Source organism: Halictus rubicundus, chromosome 3, assembly GCF_050948215.1.
Source record: "Halictus rubicundus isolate RS-2024b chromosome 3, iyHalRubi1_principal, whole genome shotgun sequence".
Taxonomy (NCBI): domain Eukaryota; kingdom Metazoa; phylum Arthropoda; class Insecta; order Hymenoptera; family Halictidae; genus Halictus; species Halictus rubicundus.
In genome coordinates this window covers 7,099,656-7,123,802 of record NC_135151.1, presented here as the reverse complement: position 1 = coordinate 7,123,802, position 24,147 = coordinate 7,099,656, and the positions used below count along the sequence as shown (strand labels likewise).

Below are 24,147 nucleotides of genomic sequence, written 5' to 3'. Positions count from 1 at the left end.
TTCAACGGCCCTAGGTTCAATAATCGGCCGGATCGAGGCCCGACAATGCAGTCTCGATGCCTGCTTTTTTTAATTGACGAAATCTCACAAGAGATTTATTACAATTTTGGGAACAATACAAAATGTACAAAGCAAACAAGTACATGTGTCACTTTTTTCGCAGCATGTTTTTTATTAAACACTCAGGTTACAGTTTTTTAAATATGACAAAATATGAAGGCTGGCTGTGACATTGGGGCCAGCCAGGAACATAGAAACGTCCAAAGGCAGCCGAAATCCTAACTTAAACATATTATTCGATATTAGTGATATTTGAGCATCATAAAGATTACACTGCCAAAGGACATGATTTAGAATTTCACGCTTGAGGATTTACAATAATACCGACACGAACGAGAGCCAGCGAGATGGTAGTGATCAGCTTCTGTTTAATGTGACAATAAAGAGGCGAGATAATTTTTTACGTTTGAACCAAGTATGACGGTTATCCCTAAAGAAATGAAGGAAATGGAATAGTTTTTTATAATCGTGAAAGTATTGTGAAAAGCTTTTTTCATGAACAGTTCTCGAAATACCTAAGGAACAGAAACTGATAGCACTTTTGGCTAAATCATCGGCAACCTCATGGTCCCAGATACCGGAATGAGAAGGAACCCAGGAAAATTTAATAAAATACTTGTGGGAATTGTTCCGAATGAATCGATTATATTTTTTTGTATGTTCAAAATATAGGAATTGATTCACAATTCATGATTGATAGCACTATTTATAGCAGCACGTTCGGCCGTTAACACTGCTGCGTTTTTCTCAATGCTTATGTTAATGTGTACATTTAGGTCCGGACAAAAGCAAGCACAGCCCACAAAAGCGGCGTCTGGACTTTTACTGCCATCCGTAAATAAAGAAAGGGCTAAGGAATTCTTCAAAAGACCATTAATTTTCTGATCTGGGTCTGCAGCTTTTCTGAGTTCCAATTCAAACTCGTAACTAGAAGGAATAGAAGTAAATAGCGTTACGAAGGCGTGACGGAAGATATTAAACTTAACATTGGAATCTATCATGTTAAACGAATCTGCGAAGGACAAAGCGTTTGAAAGTAAGACGCGATTGGGGCTAAGATTTTAATTTTTTTTTTAATTGTGTCACAGTAGTCTTGGATGGCTTGAAGACAAAAGGAACTTTTATTAGATAGGTTTTTGCAAGAAAACTATGACACAAAAACCTTACACTTTCCTTTAGAAAAATAAGTTTGGACTCAGCCATTAACATTTTAGTGGGGGTAATTCTACGATAACCCAGAGCCAAATCTTGTTGCGGAAAATTGCAATTTTTCAAACTTGTCGCCCAAGCTTAGTCTCTTTGGAAAGTAAATGAAAATACCATAGTCAAGAATTGAGCGGATGAAACTTTTATATAGGGCGATGAGGGTGGCGGGATCAGAGGCCCACCACGTGTCACGAAGAAATTTAATTGGATTGTGAGCAGCTAAACACTGTCGGGAGAAGTCGGGAGAATCAAAGTGGGAATAGGAACTTTCCAGAGATTCGCCAAATCCAACCCAATCTCTACGAACGGACTTAATTTTGAATGAACGTCTTTGATATTGCGATTCTTTACCCACGTTAACACTAATATGAATAGGGAAATGATCGGAAGCCCAGGTCTCATCACAAACTTTGACATCAATCTTGTCAAAAAGGCTGACAGAAGAAAAAACTATGTGAGCGCTTGTATTGTCATTATGTAATATCATATTATAGAATTCAGCGGCATTCTCGAGCCTCATCCCATTGCTATCAGATAGCGTGCAGTTCCAATTTAAATTGTGCGAGTTGAAGTCACCGGTTAAAATACAATTATTACTATTGGACACATTGCCGGCAATAGCGTTCCATTGTGCTTCTGATAAAATGATACCTGAGGTTCTGTAACAGACAATTAATTCAAACGGAATCTTAAGATTAGTAAAGCGGATCCCACAGATTTCTACGGAGCGATTCGGAGTCTTTGCATCACTAATATCTGAAGAAAAAACTTGTCTTTTACGAATCGTAATTAGGATACCAGCTCCTCCGGAATATGTTCTGTCCTTTGTGAGTATATAGAAGCCAGAGAAGTACTCCTAGCGTTCCAGAACAAGATATTGAGCAGTCCGTTGTCCATTCACATAGGAAAGAGCGTTACTTCTTGAGATTGTACATCTCAATTGAGGTTGTACATCCGATGGATCCAAGCCATTCCCCTGATCCCCATCAGAGTCATCCTCGTCATCCGCGTCATCCACGCCAATCTTTTTTTGAAGTTTCTTGATAATTCTGTAAATACGATTTTTCAAACAACGCTCGATGACTAAGTCCTTTGTGTCGGATAACATGGAAATAAAACCAGTAATGTCTTCAGTGAATTCCAAAGCCATATCCATGGCCTTACGATTATCGTATGAACGATCAAGAAACTTTGTCATTTTATGAAAACTGATCGGATATTTGTGTGCGTTAGCTAGGATGGATTCTTTGGCCGGTAGAAGCCGAGATGATAATTCTTGAATAGAGATATTGCACCTTTTCAGTTTCTTGTGAGACTTTTTATCTTTGACCAAGGTTTCACTATCTTGCGAACTATTCGGACCACAACTAGCTTGACTGCTCGGTAACAATCGCTTGGTGCGGGGTAACGGCGTCCCGGGCCTAATAAACGAATGAAGAGGTGTATCCTTCTCTTCGAATAAAGAAGTATGTGTGCTGGATGTCTTGGTACGTTTGATAGGTACATCCACATTAGAAATTGCTTCCTTATTAGCACAGGAAGAAGTATGTGTGCTGGATATGTTGGTACGTTTGATAGGTACATCCACATTAGAAATTGCTTCCTTATTAGCACAGGAAGAAGTATGTGTGCTGGATATGTCGGTACTTTTGCTAGGTACATCCACATTAGAAATTGCTTCCTTATTAGCACAAGAAGAAGTATATGTGCTGGATATCTCGGTACTTTTGCTAGGTACATCCACATTAGAAATTGCTTCCTTATTGGCACAGGAAGAAGTATGTGTGCTGGATATCTCGGTACTTTTGCTAGGTACACCCACATTAGAAATTGCCTCCTTATCATCACAAGATGGTTCGACAGACAAACAAGTGGAGGAAGCGATATTTGTGCAGAATTTGGAAAGGTGGCCCTCTTCTTTGCACAAAAAGCACGAGAGATCTTCAGTAGACACGTAAATCCAGTAATTTGTACCATCGATGTTTAGCCGTAGTTTCTGCGGAAGGTTCGGAACATCCTCGGGATGAATATATACTTGTCTTCTAAAGCTCAGAACATGGGTATACCCCGGGTCGTATATGCCGGCTCGAATAAATGTTACTTGCGAGCAGAGGCGTATTTTATGTTCCTCCAGCAGTTCCATAATGGCTGGATTGGAAATTGTTGGACACACGTTCGAAAGGATGATACGTTTAGCGTTCGACAACAGAGGACGAATTTCCAAAACATGATCGCCAACCTTGACCTTGGTGTGAGACTCGGTAAGCTTGTCTGCGTTTTCTTTGCTGTTTAGGTAAAGACACACTCTACCGTTTGAAATTCTCGACGCGAATCTAATATTTTTTGGGGAGACGATTTTGCCGACAGCAAGTATATAATCTTTAAGCGAAACGTCTTCGACCGCATCGAGAACGATAGCTTGCTCCTTAGTTACAAGTGCTGTCTGTCGTGGCGTCTTGTTCTGCGACATCGTGGAGGAAGAATTTGGAACTGTGGGACTCATAAATTTTTCACCTCACAGCGAAACCATATACACAGCGTAATCAGAGACACAAGCCAAGACCAGAACAGATAGTACAGAAAGAAACGAAACTTCGAAAAACACTGGTGAAAAGAAAACTGCGTGATTGCGCACTAATTGCTAGAAACGCGTGAGCACAGGTTGTAAACACGTCTGCTCGCTTTGACGGTCACGACAAAAGGATCAATACCATTTCCGTAGATAGATGGCTCTGCGGAGAACGAGGTCCCGGATCGCCACCTGGGAACATAGCTCCCGGTTTCCAAGCGAATCCAGCGGGAAGCCGGTGATCGAAATAACACGAAAGCCGCGACGAAGGGAATCCCGTAACACCGAATCTAGTTCAGAGAGTAGGGAATCTTTGAGAGAGCCTCGGGATCACAATTAAAGGCGATTGCCCCAGTGGAATGCCCCTGATGATAATTGCCGGGGTTATCGGCGAATCCCGGCGGCGGCAAACGTGAAATCATAAACAGTGGAGTGTGCGGGACCGGTGGAGAGATGTTAGGGTACAGAGATTTAGGGGATCGTCTCTGCGAGCAATGTTCACGGGTTTCGAATTTCGATGGAGGAGTTCGTTTGGGGTTGAACGGTCATGTCAGGAGAGGCAGGACTTGGTTGAGATAATTTATGAATGGGAAATTTCGTAGGGAAATTATAGCGAGGGTCTGATACGTCGTTTTTAGCTGCTGCGTAGGAGCGATTTTTATGGGTGTACATAGTGGTAGATACGCGATTTTTATAGACGCATAAACTGGCTAATGTGCGTTTAGATTGTTAAAGTTATCCGTCTGGAAGCGGCTTTTATAGATGCATACAGTGGTTGACGTGATTTTTCATGGATGTACAAAGTGGACGACACACTATTCAATTGTTAAAGTTGTGACATTGACAATTGAATAGGCAAGCGTGTCCACAATCTCCAATTGCAAAATCCGTGCGTTATAGGGGGCGGTCGTTAGAGCAACTTATGAATCAGCTTCGCAGTGATCTATAGAACAAAAAGGTATACATACACTTTAATCATAAAACTTTGTTATTATAGTGAAAATTGGCTGGATCGATTGCCGGGCCAGCCTCGTAGTGATCTATATAATTGGACAAAAATGTGTTCATATACTTTAACCACAAAACTTTGTTATTACAGTGAAAATTGACTAGGTTAACTACTACTCGACCAGCCTCACAGTGATTTATATAATTCAACAAAAAAGGTGGCCAATGTAATCATAAAATCTCGCGAATCCAGTGAAAATCCCCTAAACCAACTGCAAGATCAGCCTCACAGTGATCTATAAAGTCGAACAAGATGGTGTACACACAGTTCGACCGTAAAACCGCGCCATTACAGTGACTCTACAACTACTCGCAGTGACTCTACAACTACTCAGAACGATATCCACCTGTCTGAACAGTGATACCACCGAGTGTTCAAAACAGAAACAGTTTGAAATTCCAAATATACGAAATTAAATAAAAGGGCGCAACCAACGGTTCGAACATAACCATATAAACCATCGAAAACAAAGTGCAAAGTGTTTCTCACCGATCCCTGAAGAACTCCACCACCGTGGAGGCGCGAGGATCGATCCAGAGCGAGGGTGATCACGATCGAGAGCACCTAGAGCGCTCTCTATCCCGTTCACCGGCCGACCAACCCTCTCGGAACCCACCGACATCGAACCGGGAAACGAAAGCTAGCGATCTGGTAGCAAGAAAAAAAAAAAAGAAAAGAACAAGTTTTCTTCGACCGATGAAAGGCACGCGAATTGTTCGTAGGCCCGAAAGGCGACAGGGTAGCAAATTAAGTTCACTATCCAGGTTCCATTAGCGGCGGTGGCTCGCGGATCGATATAAACATAGGAGAGGCAGAAGAGGAGTACGAGGAGAGGAAGAGGAGAGGAAGAGGAGAGGAAGAGGAGGGAATAGAAGGGAACAGGTGGGAAGTGGAGAGAGGGAACAGGTGGGGACCGGGGCTTCGCTGACAAGGCGAGATCTGTAATAGCGATCGGTGAATCGCTTGGAATGGCCGGCATTGCTCGCGGGCTCGGAGCGGGCTCGCGCCGGTGCTCGCCGGTCTCGGCGTCGACGCCGTGGCGTCACAGCGCTCACGAGCGAGCAAGCGTCGTTCGGCGGCTGGTACGAGGGTAGGGGGTGCGCGCAAGGTAGCGTGGGAAACAGTGAAGGAGGAGGAGGAGGAGGAGGAGGAGGAGGAGGAGGAGGAGTAGAGAGAGTGGCAGGTAGGGGGCTACCGGTGGCAAAAGGCAGAAATAATTCCACATTTGCCGAGAGCTGGCTCGCACGTGTCACACGCCTCAGGCCCGCACACGTGCGCGCACGCGTCCCTTCTCTTCTTCTTCTTCTTCTACTTCTTCTTCGACACGCGTGAACCGGGACGGCCCGAAACCGGAACGAAGCGAGCAGTGGGGAGAAAGAGAACTATAGCAAACTAGAGGGAGCGGGAAAGAGAGAAACGTGTAGAGAACTATAGAAAGAGAGAGAATCGCGAAGAAGCGTAAGGAGAAGTGGTGGAAGCCGCTAGGAGGGTGGCCGGAGAGTGTGCATCGTTGTTGAAAGGGGGCCGAGGGAAAAAGATAGGAGGGAGTCTCTCGCTCTGGGGGAGGATGCAGTGCGATAGTCGGCGCCGGGTACAGGATCGTGATTAAAGCCTGGGACGCCGACCAGCCACGCGGATTTTCTCCGAAATATATAGCCTGGCCGGCGATGTGCAAGAATAGGAGGCGTCCAGCACCGCTCGCGAGTAGCAACGCGTCTCTCGAGAGACCGAATGGAACGTGAGCTCGCAGTGAGCACCGCGACGCCGCGGCGTCACCCGGACCCGCGTTCGGATAGGTCAGTTATCGCGGAGCAAACTAGCTGCCGGCGGGTTCGCGTTAGAATCCTGTATCAGCCTTTCTGTCACACAGGTAAACCCATCAAGGATTTTCGGATTTAATTTGCTCTCTGTGTGTACACGCAGCGTGTTCTCTCCTTCTTTCATCCTTGTATTCTCTTTCTTTCTTTCTTTGTCTCTCTGTCTATTTTCTTGTTTTCCTGTGAACTTTCTTGGTCGTATATCTCTCCTTTGATCCGTAGTTGACACCTGTGTAATGTTTTTGTCCTTTCGTTAGAGTATTCGCTTACCTGTTGTACGCACCTCCGACCGACACTGCCGCGATGTTGTTGTGAATATCCGGTTACAAAGTGCCTCTTCTCTGTTCCTCGTTTCCGAGGGGATTCGGTGACTGGTTGAGGAGACCTTGGTGGTGTTTTAATTGCGGCAGTCAGTGGGGGTGGGATGGGGGGGGAGGGGGCTTGTTGAGCTGACGCGATTACAACCCCTGGTTAAATGTTTGAGCGAAAACATTGGAAGACGCCGTGGACCGTAACCGAACACTTTGACTCGGTTTAAAGAAATCTTGGGAACAGACACGATACTCGGAAATTGGTTTTAGGGGTAGCTGTAGAACCATTGATTGTGACATTAATCTGTATCCTGTTGGCTGCTCGTGTTTCCAACCCCGAGAAAAGTGTTTACGAAATGCTTGCTGACACAAAGTATCTGTAAATTGTTTGAGAGGGTGCTCAACCCTCAGCTATATCGCAAAACAATGTCCTGTTGATCGTTTCACGTTTCTTACCCCTAACGAAACACTTGCGCAAATTTTTGTAGAAGGAAACAGTGTCAGGACATCATTATGAAGGCTGGCGAACCTCTAATTGTGAAATGTAACAACGTCTTGTCGATCGTCCACGTTTCCCACCCCTGGCAGAAGGGGTGGAATGTTTATAAAATTCTTGCAAAATGACAGGATACTTGAGAACCATCTTAAAGGCTGATAGATCTTTAATTGCAAGATATAATGATGTCCTGTCGATCGTTCGCGTTTCCAACCCTTTGTAAACCATCTAAAAATATCGTACGAAAGTATTCTCCACTTGAAACTTGAGAAGTGTGAAACCATTAATCACGAAATAAATGCACAGTTAATTCATATAAACCTCTTCTAAAAATCGTACCAATGCTCTTAGAAAACGCCATAGGGGTTGTCGAACCATTCACAACGAAATAAATAAACATCCCCCTCGATCGTTCTAGTTTCCAGTCCATAAGAGACCATTCCCAAAAATCTTATGATCAGGTCGAGCCTGTGAAAAACATCATAGAGGTTGTCAAACCGTTAATAGCGAAGCAAACGTGCATCCCTTTGATAATTCTAATTTCCACCCGAAACCATTTCCACAAAATCCTATAAACAGTCCTCGAAATATCTCCCACATCCCCTCAACCCATCAGCATCAAAACAGACGTCATAATCCCGACAAACGCTCGGTACATCCAGGACGTTTCTGATCCTCGACAAATTCCAAAAACGCCCACAAAACCCAGGAACCGTAGGATCCACGTTAAGCCCCTTAATTGCAGGATAAACGGTTATCCCGTTGACAGTTCGCGTTTCTAGCGGGTGGCCCTGCGGAGCTCCGGCAGAGAGATTAATCTAATAATCGCGTCCGCTGTATAACAAAGTGCTTCCGAAACTGCTGCAGACCGCGAGGGGTATCTGTACCGGGGAACCACCTTAACACCCCTAATTGCAAGACAAATCACGGGGGCGTCCTGTTGATCGCGCGCGGCCGTTTGCACCCCCCCCCTCTCTCTCTCTTTCTCTCTCCTCGTTGTGCCGTTAGTCCGCGGAAACCGGTCCTGCACTTGTTGAATCCACCCTCGCGCGGACTCGTTTCGGAGTGGTTCGTGCTCTCGCGGACGCGTCACGCCAACCCCTTTCCTCGAACGGCTTCCGAACACGATTGATCGTTTTCTTTTTTTTTCCTCCATCGGTGTTCCCTTTCGCTGCCATTCGACGTGTTCCCGTGGTGCGTTCACTTGTAATTAGAACCTGGTTGTTTCTGCACATCAGCCACATTGCATTCAAGAAAAGACTCTGTGTCTTTTTAACCGATTAACGTGTCTTCTACGCAATCTACTAGCTCGAAACATCAATTCTTCTGGTTCTCTTCAGTATCTCCTTTTTAGAAATACGATCATTATAAAAATCGTTGAGAATAGGTTTTATTCGGACACACAGTTATCTGTATTTTCAATGATTATTTTCGTGTTAGCAACTAGACTACCGACTTATATTGCAACTAGACTACTGACTTTTCTGCAAAACATAAAATGCTGTTTGCGTGCAAGCCGCAGAAGCTACACAGTCATTTATTCGAGTTGGTAAACATAAAATGCTACTTTTTAATTCTTCGAACGTTGCAGATCACATATGAATACACTTAAGCGCGTCAAAAATAAAATTAAAACGTTACGGTTTTGAACACTAGGTTGTAAAACGAGTACATTCGAATGGAACAAATGTGTTGACGAAATTGACGAAAGAAAATTGGACTTACATTGCTTTGCCCTTCGATTTCGAAACGCAGAATCTAAAATCGTTTTGATCGATGTCCAGCAGTTGAAGTGTTAAAACGCAGTTGTGACGTTGTTGTCCATCGAGTCTGTCGTCGTTGAAATCTGTGTCGTCCAGGCTTTGTGTCGATTCGTGTCCCGTGTTTTCGCGTTAAAAATAGTGGCCGGCTCCCTTTGTCAACGCTCCCTTGGCGCTCCCTTTGTCCCATTCGCAAGACGTTACCGTGCGTCGTTGCCACCCCTTCTCGTTTCCACGCTTTTCCCTGGTTCTCCTCTCTCTCTCTTTCTCTCTGGCTGAGAAACTCGGAATCGCGACTCGAGATAGGTCAGTAACTACGTTCCCATTCCCTTCTTCCCCCATGCCACATACGCCCTTTGGCTTCGTCGCCGGTTGTGAACTTCGTCTTCGTGCTTCCCTTTCGACTGCAATTTCCTGCACCGCGAGGGGGAAATTTCGTGACCGTTGTCGTGGCAACCAGAAATAGAGGACGCGACCGGAGGAAACAGAGGATTGCCTCTCTACTCTCGCAAGCTTCCACGGAACGCGCAGGTGTGCGCATTATTACTGTCGGAACTGTTCTATAACGCCTCCGCGAATTTTCTCCGGGAACAACAGATAATGCCACTCAGGGTTGCTGCGTACGAACTCTTTCTGCGCAGACTTTGGTACTTTGTGTAGGATGAACGTCTTCGTGGATCTTCAAATTGCACGCGTATTTAGCGCAGCTTTGTTCGATTTTATTGATATCAGCTGTGAGAAGCATTGAATTCTGATTTTATTTAAGTTTCTTTGAGGATGTACATTTGTAGGACCTTCTAATTATGTGGTTCTTGAAGGGATGCAATTAATATCAATAGACTGCACGTATTTGTGCAGTTATGGCATGAATGAAGTTTGGTAGGAGACACAGCTGTTAAGAACGTCTATTAGGAGCACGTTAATAACATGCGTTGGGAATTTTTACCTGTATAAAGTTCGATTAAATTGTGCATTTTTAAAGAAACATATATTACTACTGGGCTGCGGACTTTATGCGTTCACAACAAAAAAGGAGTAGATCGAACGCAAAAAATTAGAAACATTTAAATAATTTAAAAATTCTGCCGTATTATATCCAGCTTATTCGAATTATTAATAAAATAAATTCATGTCTATGTAGCTCCTACCGATTGAAACTATTATTGAAGATAATTATTGCGAAGTAAATCATAGAAACTGGAGTTGAAAAAAAATTCTGTCCCACTTTAAACGTTTTTCTTTTTATTTCGCAACATGTGACTGTCTATGTTGAATGTATTTTAAATATTTTGTTGTCCTGATCCTCTTAAAAGTACCATTAAATGGGTCTTCAAGTGAACATAAACAATTGTCAATTCAATCGTAGACATTAAAATTCTCTCTGATTTTAAAAGCAGCATTTTTTTTAAGCATTTCTCTGTGCCGAGTTTTGGAAGGTCGCGTTTTCGTCGGGTTTGCAGGCTTTAATGACACGCCGTTCAAGCGTAATTGCGTGTAAAAAAAGGAGGTCCGGAAATTAGCGTTGTCGTTTGCGAATTCAGGGGTGGACCACTGCGAAACCGACGCACGGAGAGACGAAATCGGCGCGGCTTCTGCGCGTTTCGCCGAAACGGCGTTAAATCCGCGGTAGAAACGGACGCAAATCGCTCGGAAAATAAGGCGCGCACGTGAAGCGGTTGTAAAGCCGAGGCTCGTAACTGTAATTTATTCCGAGGCAGCCCGCAAACATTTACACGTGGCGACGTCGATGAACCGTCAGCCTTCTCGTCGATTGTTCTCCTCGAATCGCGAAAGAGAGAGAAAGAGAGCTCAGCCCGATTTTTCCGTCGACGTTGCGTCCCCCGTGAATCGTAATACGTTATTGACAGCGACTTCGCCGTTTCCGTCTAAAAATAAGACCTGCGTTGCGTTTCCAGCGACCACGAGAGGCAACCGAGGCTTTTAGAAACGCCACGGAACTTCCGTCGACGGAGAACACGCGAATTTATTAAACGACCGCTATTGTGTCGCTTAGCCAGGCTATCTTTAACGCTTCTTTCGATTGTTTGAGCCTGAGTCGCTGCTACCGTGCGTGTATTCCGTGATTTGTGGTGCTACAGTCATCAAAACGTCACCGATTGTTGCGCGAACTTCGATTCGTTTCGAGGGGAGTATGTCTGTCTAGTGCGTACTCATTCTACTTGCTGAAAGTAATGAGATTTTATGCGTATATGATAAAAATGAGTGGGTGGAATTTTAAAGGGTATAAAGTTTAAAGGAATTCACAGAAATTTCGCAATTGAAACCATACAATTTTCCATAAAAATCCGCAGTTAAGTTTTGAGACTGTAGGTCTTGGGTCATTTTTGGGCGTTGAAAAATTATTTGGAATAGTAACATGTTTAGTAGAATTTAGAGTTTAGATCTTATTTTGCTTGTTTGGAGAATTGATGAAGGAAATGAAGCTTGTCTTAATCCCACTTTCACGAAATTCAATTACAAAGACTGGTTGAGTAAATTTTCATGTTTTTATTTTTAATGTAAATTTGGCGCTGTGTTTTCTTGTATGTTAGCAAATTAATGTCGGCGATGAGGGAGTAGCAGTTTTTAAGCGCAATGTTTGCATATAATACCAAGGAAATTGTATTTGCTTTGGAAGATCTTCAATGTTAAATGCATTAAAAATTGTCGTACCGCAACAACAACTTACATTAGATTTATTTTTGCTTTACTGACGTCATCCGTCAAGGAAACACGAATCTACTCGATTAAAATTCCTCTGAATCAATCTAGAAGACTGCAAATTTACATAAACATCCGCTGTCCACACTCGTCATGAACCAAACATAGAACATTCATGCAAATTCTCGTTATAGTAAACAGATCCAGAGGAATCTTAATTAAATGAAGTTTCCGTGTCTCAGCTATCGACTTCAGTGAACTAAAATCATTTTACCATCTATTTATTATTAATTCGTCTCCATGGAAGTCTTGAAGTTCTACAGGAAGCTGAAAATATTTCAAAATCAGTTCATTTCCATCTTAAGATAGTTTTTCGTACAAAATCGTCTCACCGATCGTGTCACTAATAAAGTATGAGCCCACGGTCACCATCGCCTTTTAGCAGACAGACGATTTACAATTCTTGCCGCTGAAATAACCGATAAAATTCATATATTCACCCCAAAAATAAGCTCTGCCTATTTCCATCGTCCGATGCTTAATTCTCTCCATCGACAAACCGGTCTTAGCAATAGCAAGATATTTTATCGAACCACGTTGCTTGGGACCTTGTTAGCTGCTCCAATTTAAACAGCAATAATTCCGCGCCAGAGAACACTATTTACCAAGGAACCAGTCCTACGCGCATCGACGGGATTATTTATTATTTGCGTCGGTGTCATCGGTTCCCTCGCAACTTTATAAATAACCGTAGCCAACGTTTACTTCACGCGCAACGGCGCTCGATGATCGATAATTTTTCCCTTGTGGCAACGTTGCCGCAACAACCGTACGATAAATATAGAACAATGGGAATTCGAGGTGCGTTGGCTCCGTTACGCTGCTATTTAAAACACGCCGGTTGTTTTCTTCGGCTGTACGAGAAACCGAACCGATCCTCGCGTTTTAAGCTCGTTCGAGTCTCGGACCGCTACCCCTAACTTTAGACGATCGTTTCTCCGACGCTAGGCAAGATATTCGAACGAATCCAGAAACAACTGACAGATGCAAGTCAGCTTTACTTTTTGTATTTTTTTCGAAATTTTAGGCTCAGCCGAATATTAGTACCTGCGCCATTTCCAGCATAGCATTCACGGGGGTGGTTCTGTGCGTTAATCTAGCTTCGTACGATTTTTTCTCGGGAACCGAGCAAGATATTCGAACAAATCCAAAAGCAAATAGTAAGTGCAAATTAGCTTTGTAGCGTAAATTTTTTTTCCAAAATTTTACATCTAGCCGAATATTGACACCACCGTCATTTTCCGTACAGTGTCTACGAACATGTCTGACACCCTCTAACTTCATGCGCATTTTTCTCGAAAATTATTTAAGCTATTCGAACGAATCCAACGGCAAATAGCGGTTGTGCGTCAGCGTTATTACTCGCAGTTTTTCGAAAAATCCGAGTGTATCGGAACGCCGGTGGAAAACGGTGCTACGGCCTTTCGAAATCGAGTATTCATTGAGTAGCGACCCAGTTAATCACACGTTACCCAATGACGATCGACACCCCTCCACAGAAACGAGATAACCGGGAAATCTGATTCGTCGAACGCTCGTTACTGGCAAAAACGTACAACAAGTCGTTCTTACGTAAACCCTCTTCTCCACTCCCGCTAATTACTCGCGCGCTGCGCTGCGTTGGCGAGTGACCCATTTAGCCATTTAGCCCCGCGCGTACGAGAATCGATCCCCTGCATCCATCTCTCGCATCCGTCTCTCGCTTGCCCATGAAACGCCGATCCGATCCGAGCAATGGGCCAACGATGAAAAATTTATTCTCCGATCGATCCCACTTCCCTCTATTTGCCGCGCTCGAGCCTTTCGTTCGGCTTCCCCCTCGGCGACCCAATTCTATAATACGTTTCATTGGACGTTTATTACCGGCGGAATTAAATATTAAACGGTTCCAGAACCTCCTTATATTAAAACGCTTTCTTCCTCGACCCTTTCTCCACCCGCGACTCTTGGTCTCTCAGATTTCTCTGCGTTCCTCCGATTCCTTTCACTACATTGCCCTTTGTGGCGGAAGCAAGTTTTTAATTGAGCGTTTTAATGGAGCCCGATAAGATGGTGTACATTCTCGTGGACGATGGTATTCTGTAAGAATCGTTTTCCGCAAGTTTTGTTATTCTTAACCAGTTAAGAGTATACTCGTCATGAAGAAATGGCAATATGTTGTGTCACGACGAGTATACTCGTCAAAACAGCTATAATTCAAACAGCGGTTAATTTTTGCGACGCAACTTGGGTACACATTTTTCAAAAAAGTCGCGACAGCTAACTGGTTAAAGCGAGAGCTTCGAGACAGGTCAGAATTATTTGGGTGTGTTATTAAATTTGTGAAAATACTACCAGAAAACGTTTAATATCGATTAGAACATTCATCCAATTCAACCCTTGGGTCAACGATCGGGCACCCAGACACGTACTTTCGATTTTTATAATTGTACGACTTCTGAAGTTATTTTTACTTTGTAGCCTGAACATATTTCCATTGCATTCGTTTCTATTCGCAGTATGAAAATGTAAATCGAAAATGTCATGTCTGAATACGTCACGTTTTCTGAACATCGTGAAATACCATCATTCGCCAGTCCGAGATTTTTCAAAAGATTTTCTGCCACTGTACATTGCTTTCTATTCGCGGTGTAAAATGTACATCGAACGATTCGTTCTTAAAGATTACCTGCACGCTTCCTGAACACTGTGGCCCATTTTAATTATCAGACACGAACCTTGAGAGTTAAACAAGGGTTGAACTGAAACGCATATGTTGTCGGCAAATAGCTGAGGAAAGAAGTTAGTCTAAATGTAGAGCACGAGGTTTCGTATAGCGACAGGTTTGTTTAATTCTGCGTCGCTTGAATTATTCTCCAAGGGGATACAGACACACAGAGTCAGACAAACCTTGTCGGAGATTCATCAACAGTCCCCGGGGGTGTCTGCCTCGGTTCAATGTCAATCAATCGATCGGAAACGGCGCGAGGAGTCGGTCTGTATAGTAGTTTTTGCCTCCTGCTGTCGTTGAAGATAGACACGTGACGCATTTACCTCGTAGGCTGCATTCAGACGTCAAAGTGAACGTGTTTAGTCTGCGAACAGAACACGTGTATCGGTCAATCGAGACACATCGCGGACCGATTATGGATCGTCGCGTGATGTAATAGTGCCTCGATGATGGCTCGGCCTTTCGCGGAAAACTTGTAGACAATCGATCAACCTTCGCATTAATATTCGATCGTCTCTGCTGCTTACTTGGTCAACGGACATGGCCACGATGCTGTCCTTAAATAATCGTAACTCAGAACGGGGCCGCTATTCCTGGATAAAAAAAATGTACTATGCTCACCATGCATGGCTAAATGTATACGTGACAGTTTGAAGTTCGCGTGCTTTTCAGTTTCGCTTTAAAAAAATCCGAAAGTTGCATCTTCCGTGAGTAGGCACAGGGTATGCAGGAGAATTGTCTCCCACAAACAGAAATTATAAGTTCCGCACCAGGAAAATGTTGATTTACATTCTTCAAAGACAGTTAAATATATATCCAAAATTTCAAACTCGTGCAATTCTTAGTTTTGTTTTAAAAAATTCCGAAATGTCATATCATCCGAGGATAGACGAAGAGTAGGTGGACCCTAGGAAAATCGTTTCTTCTAAGGAGAAACTAAGAGGTTGGCAATAAAATAATTTGTTTATACTCTCCAAAGATTGCTGAATATAATCCGAAAGTTTAAAGTTTGTATATCTTTTGGTTCCGCTTTAAAAAATGCCCAAAATCGCCTCATCTCTGAGCAGTGGGCAGATTCAAAGAGAAAAGTTTTTCCCACAAAAACGAAATTAAAACTTCGTTATAAGAAAATACAATGTCAAAAATCGTTCGATAACCCTGCTTTGTAATACGACATCTGTAGATATCTACGAAAAAAAAAAATCAAACAAGAAGAAACAATAAAAGAACGGCCAGAAACCGACGTTAAAGATAAAATTTCTATTTCCAGGCGAACTTCGCGAAGATCAAAGTGAACCAAGTCCTCCATTGCCGTTATCGGAGATTTCGCTACGATATGATCTAAGCGCAGGCAATATTAAAGTTCTCGGTGCTCTGTACTTTAAGTAACCAGCCGGTACGACACTGTGCAATCTGAGAATCGCGGCTGGCGTAAGAATTCTTTTCAGGATCAATCAGATGTTATCGGTTGTTCGCGGGCGTATCTGAAATTAGCTGCCACCCGTTACATGCATCGGAGCAAAACGATTAAGTCGCTATCGCAGACACGTCAGGCGGCGGCGGTTCGCGGAAAAGAAAGAATCACGTTAGATCCTGATAGACTGGCAACTATCCCAACCTGGATTCTCGATCGAGCGTCATTACAAATATTTCCTGTTCGGATCGCGGCGATCTTGATCTACCGAAGTCCCGGTTCGCTTGGTCTCCTGTCCCCCGTCGAACGGGAGCGCCACACGACTCTTACAGGTAAAAACAGACCTGAACAGGCTGCTCAGCTTCGTCTTCGTGGTCTCCCGTTCGCTTTCCCGTCTCGTCAGGTTCCGCGAAGCGTGGAAGATGAACGCACGTGACTAGCGGTCCCCGCCATGTTTGGCGATCGCTGGCTATGGGGAGAGAGCGCGAGCAGAGAGGATCGAGAGGATCGAGACTTCCCCTTGAACCAGTGTCGATCCGATCGCGTTTACGTCGTCGTTCCTCGGATCGATCCGAGATCCGAGATCCGAGAAAATCGGGCTGACCATTCGAGATCTGCTTGAAATGGACGACGCCATGTCGAGTAAGTCGATGCTGTAAGACGATGAACTCTGAACTTCTCGCGCCCTTCCCAGGGCCGATATCGATCCCTCGAATCAAGTGAACCGGATGTTTGTCGACGCCGGAAGTGAAACGAAATCAACCCTCTCGAAGGGGGATTTTACAACCCCCGAGAAACGATCGGCGTGATTAGGCGCGTTACCGAGCTGTTGGAAGCGTAGGCGTTGTTCAAGGGTTTCTCTGAAAAGGGATTTTTCGTGGGACCGGTTTTTTGGGGCTCAAGATCGGTTCAATCGGTCTTCGAATTTTTATAAAAGGAAATATACAATTGAAATAGGAACAAAACAATTATTCAGTTCATTTAGTAGGACTGTATTGTCTAACGACCGGTTCAACCGGTTTTCGAATTTTTATTTTTATAATTTATTGAGATATAGTTACTGTATGTACATTCAACGGTGCTATATATCTATAAACATTCGCAGTCTACTTGTTATTACTGTGTGATTTATTGTGATCTTTAGAGATTAGCATAGTTCTTCTAAAGACACAGAGTTTGGATGCAAAGAATAATAGTGACGGAATTGCAGTGTTTTATGTGTTTTCAGCTTGAGGACATTTTTAAGAAAGGAGTGTGATATATAGTTCACTTGTAGTTATCCCTTTGTGGAAAGTATTTCTTAAAACATTAGAGAAAGTTCTTCCTCTTAATACGTTATTAATTAAAACCCAGGAAAGATCAATTAACCAGTTTCTATGTTTGGCAGCATGTACGGTGACAGGTGACATTCTGTGTAATAGTGTGTCACCATTATCTATTATATGCTATTTTTACAAACCTGTAATATCGTGATCTTTTGACAATATTGACATAGTGCACTTTGTGAGATCAACGTAATTGAACCCTTTGTTACGTAGGGTCAAATACAAAAGCGCCAACATTGGCGTAGGCTATTCTTTATCTATCAAGCGTAGCTTGTCTTTGTATGTTTTAGTGTATCGTTAGAAGCTTCTGAATTTTCTTAAATCTCTAAAATAAAGTTGCAATCACGCAAACTTCCTGCACAAGTCTAATTAAATTTCCCGCAGCTTTATTTGACTTTCGCTTCCCCGGACCCAATACCCGCAGTTTCATTCGACCATTTTATCGATCTGCAAATTCTCTCACAAAAATACAGTGTCGCGCTGCAAGCATCGAAAAGATTGAATCATGCCCCGCGACGGGTTCGAAAAACGTTTGCCCCAGTTTTCCGGGGAAAAATCCGAGGAAAAACCTCGGCAGGTCGATGCGAAGACGAAGTGAGCCGGAAGGGGTGTGGCTGTCCACCGTTCACAGCGGAAAAACTGGTGTTCGTGAAAATAAGAGAACAAGAGAGAGAGAGAGAGAGAGAGAGACAGAGAGAGAGAGAGTAAAATAGAGTGTAAGAGAGGAAGCGTGTTAGAGAACCATGAGCACGGGGACGCGTTCGATGAAGCTTAACGACGCGAAAAAATTGTAATCCCGAGGGGGTGGGCGCACGGAAGGCTTCGCCCGCTGTTCGATTCGATTGTCCCGTACACGGTGACCAACAGTATCGAGCTGCAGTCTCGATCTCGAGAGGATCGATCGTGCTCGAACCTCCGCGGAGGAAGGGGACGAATCGACCGGCAGTTCGATGCATTATTCACAAGAGCACTGATTAGTCTTATCACTCGCGAAAGACTGCGATTGCGAGATCCCGTCTCCTCTGCATCGTCTAACTTCGAAACGATCAGTTTCCTCAGAAACTAGGGGCGGATTCTCTGATCAATGAGTTTGGATCTTGAAGCAGTTTTCGTGTGTTTGCTACTGTTGTTGGAGCAAGCTTCAGATTGCTAATTATTAGCCTGTGGATTCGATGCATCTATGACAAAAATGAGCATGAAACGCAATACGATGAAGACTTTTCAGGAATTTGATATTATTATTATTCTCTACTGAAATTATTTCAGAGCCATGATTTTCTATTCAATTGCTATCAATAGAAATTAACACTAGAACTACCGAACCAGTCAAAATGACTGGTCGATGATTCTTTCTTTCACAATTAGTGAAACTATGAAAACGTTTTCACGAAAAATTTTTTAATATATCTCTTCTTTGGAGTACATGTTACCATAAAAATCGTATGAAACCTGAGCTAATTCAATCGTGCTGTTATCATAAAGGGATAAGTCTAAGTCACGTTTAGGGCTCGGTAGTTCTAGTGCATAAAACATTTTTGTTTTGCATAAAAATCCGCAAGCTAATCAACTGCACCTATGCACTTCCGTAAACAATTGCATTACAGGTCGATGCGGCTTGTTATACCATGCACAATTTTTTTTCTATCGTCAATAACAACCGAGTTATAGTTCGATTCAGTTGTTACTAGTACTAGTAACAATGGTTAACTATATTTCATAAATTGGGTCTAATCTAAGCACTGGACTAAATCTTAACGAATCGCCTAAATTCATCTAGGTAACAAAATTCAAAATCCTTCTCAAAATTCATCTTGCTGCCTCTGAGTAGGCGTGGTTTCACTGTCTATAATTAACTATACTTTATAAACTTGATCTAAACTTGGAGTAGTCTAAATTGTAATAAATAGCCAACACTTATCTACGTAACCAAATTAAAAATCCTTCTCAAAATTGTTTTCGCTCTGGGTAGGCGTGGTTTCACTGTCTCTGAGTAGGCGTGACTTCGCTGTCAACTAATTAACTATGATTTATAAATTCGTACTAACCCAGTCGCTAGTCTAAATCATTATAAATAGTCGACTCTCACATAACCAACTAAATTAAAAATCCTTTTGAAAATTCATCTCGCTTCCTCTGAGTAGGCGTGGCTCCGCTACCTCTGAGTGGGCGTGGATCCGTTGTCAACTAAATAACAATAATTCATAAATTTGGTCTAACCTAGTCGCTACTCTAAATCGTAATACATCGTCTACTTTCGCCTGAGTAAACAAATTAAAAATCTTTCTCGAAATTCGTCCAGTTGCCTCAGAGTGGGCGTGGCTCCGCTGTCTCGCGTTGGGCGTGGCTCCGCGGCTCCATGAGCCAAATCACTGCCCCACGGGGCAAACTGCGTACGGTTTTAGACCAATTTGAGCCAATCGATTTCGTGTTTCGCAGATCGACCGAAAATCCACGAGTCTGAAGAGATGCAGCGGTGCCCGTATCTCCACGAGATGAAGCAGCGCTTGCTCTCGCAACCGACACCGACTGACGGCCTGGACATGGAACGACTCGACGGTACTCCTGTTAAGGAGCCCAATCTGCACAACGATTACCCTGCACACACGAACCCTGGAGTGATCCCGGACCCACCGGAAATGCCTCCGGACTCGCTGATCGGCACAGTTGTCAAGGTACGAGATCTCGAGGACCTCTTCTGGTCTGATCCGGACCCCTAAACACCGCGAAACTGTACTTGATGTCCGTTGACGAACCTCACTCAGATTCGCACACGTGAAAACATGTCGAGTCTCAACCACTATGCCGTAAATTCATCATACTCTTTCTTCTCTATTTTGAACACAGATTTTATGAACTCACGACAGAAATGAACAGATGAAGTACAAAACTCTGAAGACATTAACCTTCGTTCTTATAACTGTATAATTGATAATGTTTGGGATCAAACGCTGCTTTATTTATCCATTCTTCCCAACATATTTTTGAAGGTACTTCTTGTAGACACATTAATCTTAAGTCTATTCCTTCTAATATAGCCGCTATCGATTTAATTAATTCGCCAGAAACTGAGCAATTAAATGACAATTTTAATGCTTTTGGTCAAAATAGACTCAGACTCCGCCGTCGGAGATTGAAGAGAATTTGAGAGTATCCTTAGACTATCCTCGACTGTTTTAAAATTGTCAAACGAACAAACACAGTTTCATTTCATCTCTTTTTAGATAATAATTTTAGAAAATGTTTATTCTGCATACAGATCCGCAGTCTAATAATCAGAAATACATGTTCAACGATTCCATCGGACAGTACTCCACACAAGCGTCTCGCGATTCCAATAACTGCAACGTAAAGAATCCAAAATGGCTTATTTTGACCAGCCCGCAGACCTTTAACACCCGCCGCGACAGAAGCGGCCCTTACCTTCGTAAAGAACCCATACGAACCTCGCGGCACCCCATAAAGTCTGCGCAACGACCTTCGAGTACAGTTTCACCGCCCTCGAGCCTATTCGGCTAGCAGCAGGCAAGAACTATGCGGACACCCTTGACACCGCGAGCATGCCGAATTTATGAAAATTGGTGTTGGACACTTGGCCAGTGAGCCTCGTAAACTTTGTCTACAAAGAAGCCCCGCAAGTTTCCCCGGTCCCGCCAACCCCCACACACCGAAAGTTTCGTTAGTCGCGACAACCTCTTAGCCTCACCCCATCCGAGGGGATGGAACGGAGAAGAATCGATTAGCTTACCGAGCCGACCGAATATTTTTCCTGCTGAATGACTATCCTCCCTCGTGGAACGGATAGGGCTATCCGCGGATGTCAAGATAAATGGTGGGACTTTTTTGCCTGGGGCCAGAGCCAATATTCCGAGTGGCAGACGCCAACAATTTTTCGCGCGAGCACCGCAGTGGAACGAATGAGCATTCTGAATGAAAGAGAATTCATAGATCAATCCCTGGTTGGTTGTAATTAATGCATCGACTGCCTAGTAATCATCTCCAAAAAGTTCCACAAGAACAATTATTTTAATCATTGTAATAAAAATTGCAGAGTGGAAGCTTAACGCTGGACCGTGAGCTTTTAGATATTCGAATAGACTGCGGATTTTATGCGTTCATGGGAAAAATGAGCGGCTGAAACACAAAATAGAAGACATTATTTTCAAACTATCTTAAAATTATCAAAAGCAGAAATCAATTTTTATGGAACTCCTTTCTCCTTCAATTCATGTAGACAATTTCGATTTTGAATAGTGGGTTGAATATTATTTTGGCAACTAGAAGCAAAATCTCTACAATGAGAGAACAGCTACTACAGCAACTATCAAGTTTCTCAAATAAAAGAGCAGTGCAAAATATATTAAATAAATTAATATATACAGGGTGTTCATTTGAAAACATTCCAGCGGAATATCTCGAACAGTATGAAAGACGTTAAAAAAGTGTAAAACACGTGTCCAAGGATTTCGAGTGAGAAAGAGGGGAGCAGTATCAATTTTTATTTGGGTGGCGTTTTCAAGGTCATTTGAAGGTTAACTTTGCTTTTCAAATGGAAACCTATATTTTGTATTATGGGATCTTAGTGTACGTAAAAAGACCAGCAATTTTCGTAGGATACATTTTTTTATCCGCGCACTAGTTCCGGAGATGACTAGTTGAATAGGAATAATTTAGGAAAGAAAAGAAATCTTTAAAAATTTCTAGAGATTAACTTTAAAGAATCTGTAAGTTTGTCTTTTGAAAAATGGTATGAATTCCTTAATTTTTTATTCCAGCTGAATTCCGACGGATACGGATCGCACACGTCGCCGGCCCACGCGAGGCAGCCCTTGGTTCCACAAAACGCGAACAACCCGCCCCTCTGCCTCACACCGACGCACACCAGCCCTGGCACTGGCACGCAGCCAAAGAACGCAAAGTGAGTACATTCTTACCGGCAGCGGATTCTTAAGATCCTCCGGGCGAAACGGGGCTTTAAAGCGACGCACGGACAATTCCGCGCCGGGATAATTGCCTTTATGACTGCGTTCTTCGCGCCGCGAAACGACCAACGCGGCACGCATAAACGGACACGTGGCTCTTTATCTCTCGCGATCACGTTTCCACCAGTTAAAAATAGGGATTACGGTTGTTTTCGAAACGGAGACGTGATTCGAGGTGATGCGAGCATCCGGAGAACGACGGTGGAGAATTAATGGGGCCGCGAAGGTAACCGTGACTGCTGAAATTGGATGAGAAGTCGGACGAGAATTTTATAACATGCGTGGAAATAATGATGGAAAAGTGTTCAAAGTGCGATTTTGAAGTGTCAGAGAATTTTGTTGTATCTGGAGAACGATGAAAAGAAGAAGAAATTGAACGTGCTCCAAATAACGACCGTAATCGTTGGAACTGGACTCTGCTAATGAATTTATACTAATTTCCATCTTTACAAATTGTATTTGGGAAAAGTGGAATTAGGTACAATATTGTTTTCCTTGGACTTCGAAAGAATTCAATTCAAGTTTAATTTGATTTACGAACTGCTTTTTTAATGTTACAAATTGTGACCCATTTATTACTACAAATAGAAACGTTGAGACTGATAAAGCGTAATAGTTGATATGAGATAGTAATATAAAGGAGAGGAATCTTTGTTTATTAATATAAAGGGAAAAGAATTATTTCTAACAAGACAGAGGAAGAACGTCTGCTATTCACGTGCAAATAGAAGAATTTTGTATGGCATAATTGATTGAAACTGTAAAATAGAATTTTTCATAGATGCCTTGTTTTCAAGGAGATCGAGTTAGTATTCCAGCAGAGCGGCCGTGCTATTGAATCAGACTTGGCTCGCGTGTCTGTTCATCGCTCGCCGTTTCTACTTACGCTATGCTCGGATACACGTGTATCAGATCACTTTTCCAAGTCAATTTCCTCGAACGCTGAGTTCTCTGTAAACCGGGAATTCCTATAATACTATTCCTCTGTCCTCAGAATTGGTCTAACCTCTCATAACATGTACTCGCATTTCTATTTCCTACTGTTCATTTCTATGCACATACAAAAACGTTTATCAACTGATCGTCGCAAGAGAGGGCCTAGAATAAGAATCCGCACCCTTTATTATAATAATGCAGTGAAAACATTGTTGTAAACTTCAATAAAATTTTCAGTATCAGACGTACTACCGGGGCTCATCTACTGATTACATAAATCCAAATCTGCATTTTTTTACGATCTATATACAATTCAGTCTTAATAGTTCATAATGATAATAGCAGTAATAGGATTTAGTTTGTATTGTATATTCACAGCTCTTGCATTCGTGCTAGAAAGGAATTTCTATTCTATAAAACGAAAATATTCTATTCTGTATATACCCAACAATTAGGTTAATGAAAGTATACAATTATTCTTAAATCCAATTCAATTCAATTTTTCACTGTAACAATTTTACTACTCAAAGAAAACAATTTTCTGAAAACAACAATGATTTTAAACACACCCAAAGAAGCATAATTTCCGGACTACATCCTGCTTGTTCCAATAGTTTCGCTATACCTTCACCCTACAACGTCCTCGGCAACCAAGACAATCGCAAACTACCACCCGGCAAAAAACCTGGAAAAAAGTTCTTACATAAGAATCCTCAAACAACCATAAACGACGCCAGCCCGGGGTAAAATAAACAGATAAATTGAAGACGACGTGAAAGTCCGAAGTTTGCAGCCCATTTTTAGGAACCGCGGAGCAATCACCCGTACATAAAT

The 24,147-nt window shown here is 42.8% G+C and overlaps 2 protein-coding genes across 6 annotated transcripts in view; both read left to right on the top strand.

The window, feature by feature from the left end:
• Window positions 1-24,147, top strand: part of LOC143352522 (proton channel OtopLc) — a 133,784-nt gene that overhangs the window by 75,611 nt on the left and 34,026 nt on the right. The window lies entirely within an intron of this gene.
• Otopla (proton channel otopetrin-like a) overlaps window positions 1-24,147 on the top strand; it is a 74,770-nt gene that overhangs the window by 18,260 nt on the left and 32,363 nt on the right. The window contains exons 1-3 of one of the 5 annotated variants that reach the window (XM_076785076.1): window positions 6,023-6,714; window positions 19,835-20,070; window positions 22,171-22,313. In XM_076785076.1, coding sequence (XP_076641191.1) covers window positions 6,576-6,714; window positions 19,835-20,070; window positions 22,171-22,313 — 518 coding nt within the window. In that variant the 5' untranslated portion in view covers window positions 6,023-6,575. Of the gene's footprint in view, window positions 1-6,022; window positions 6,715-16,606; window positions 16,716-19,834; window positions 20,071-22,170; window positions 22,314-24,147 lie in introns of those variants that run through there. The other 4 variants (XM_076785074.1, XM_076785075.1, XM_076785077.1 and 1 more) reach the window with 4 other exon arrangements.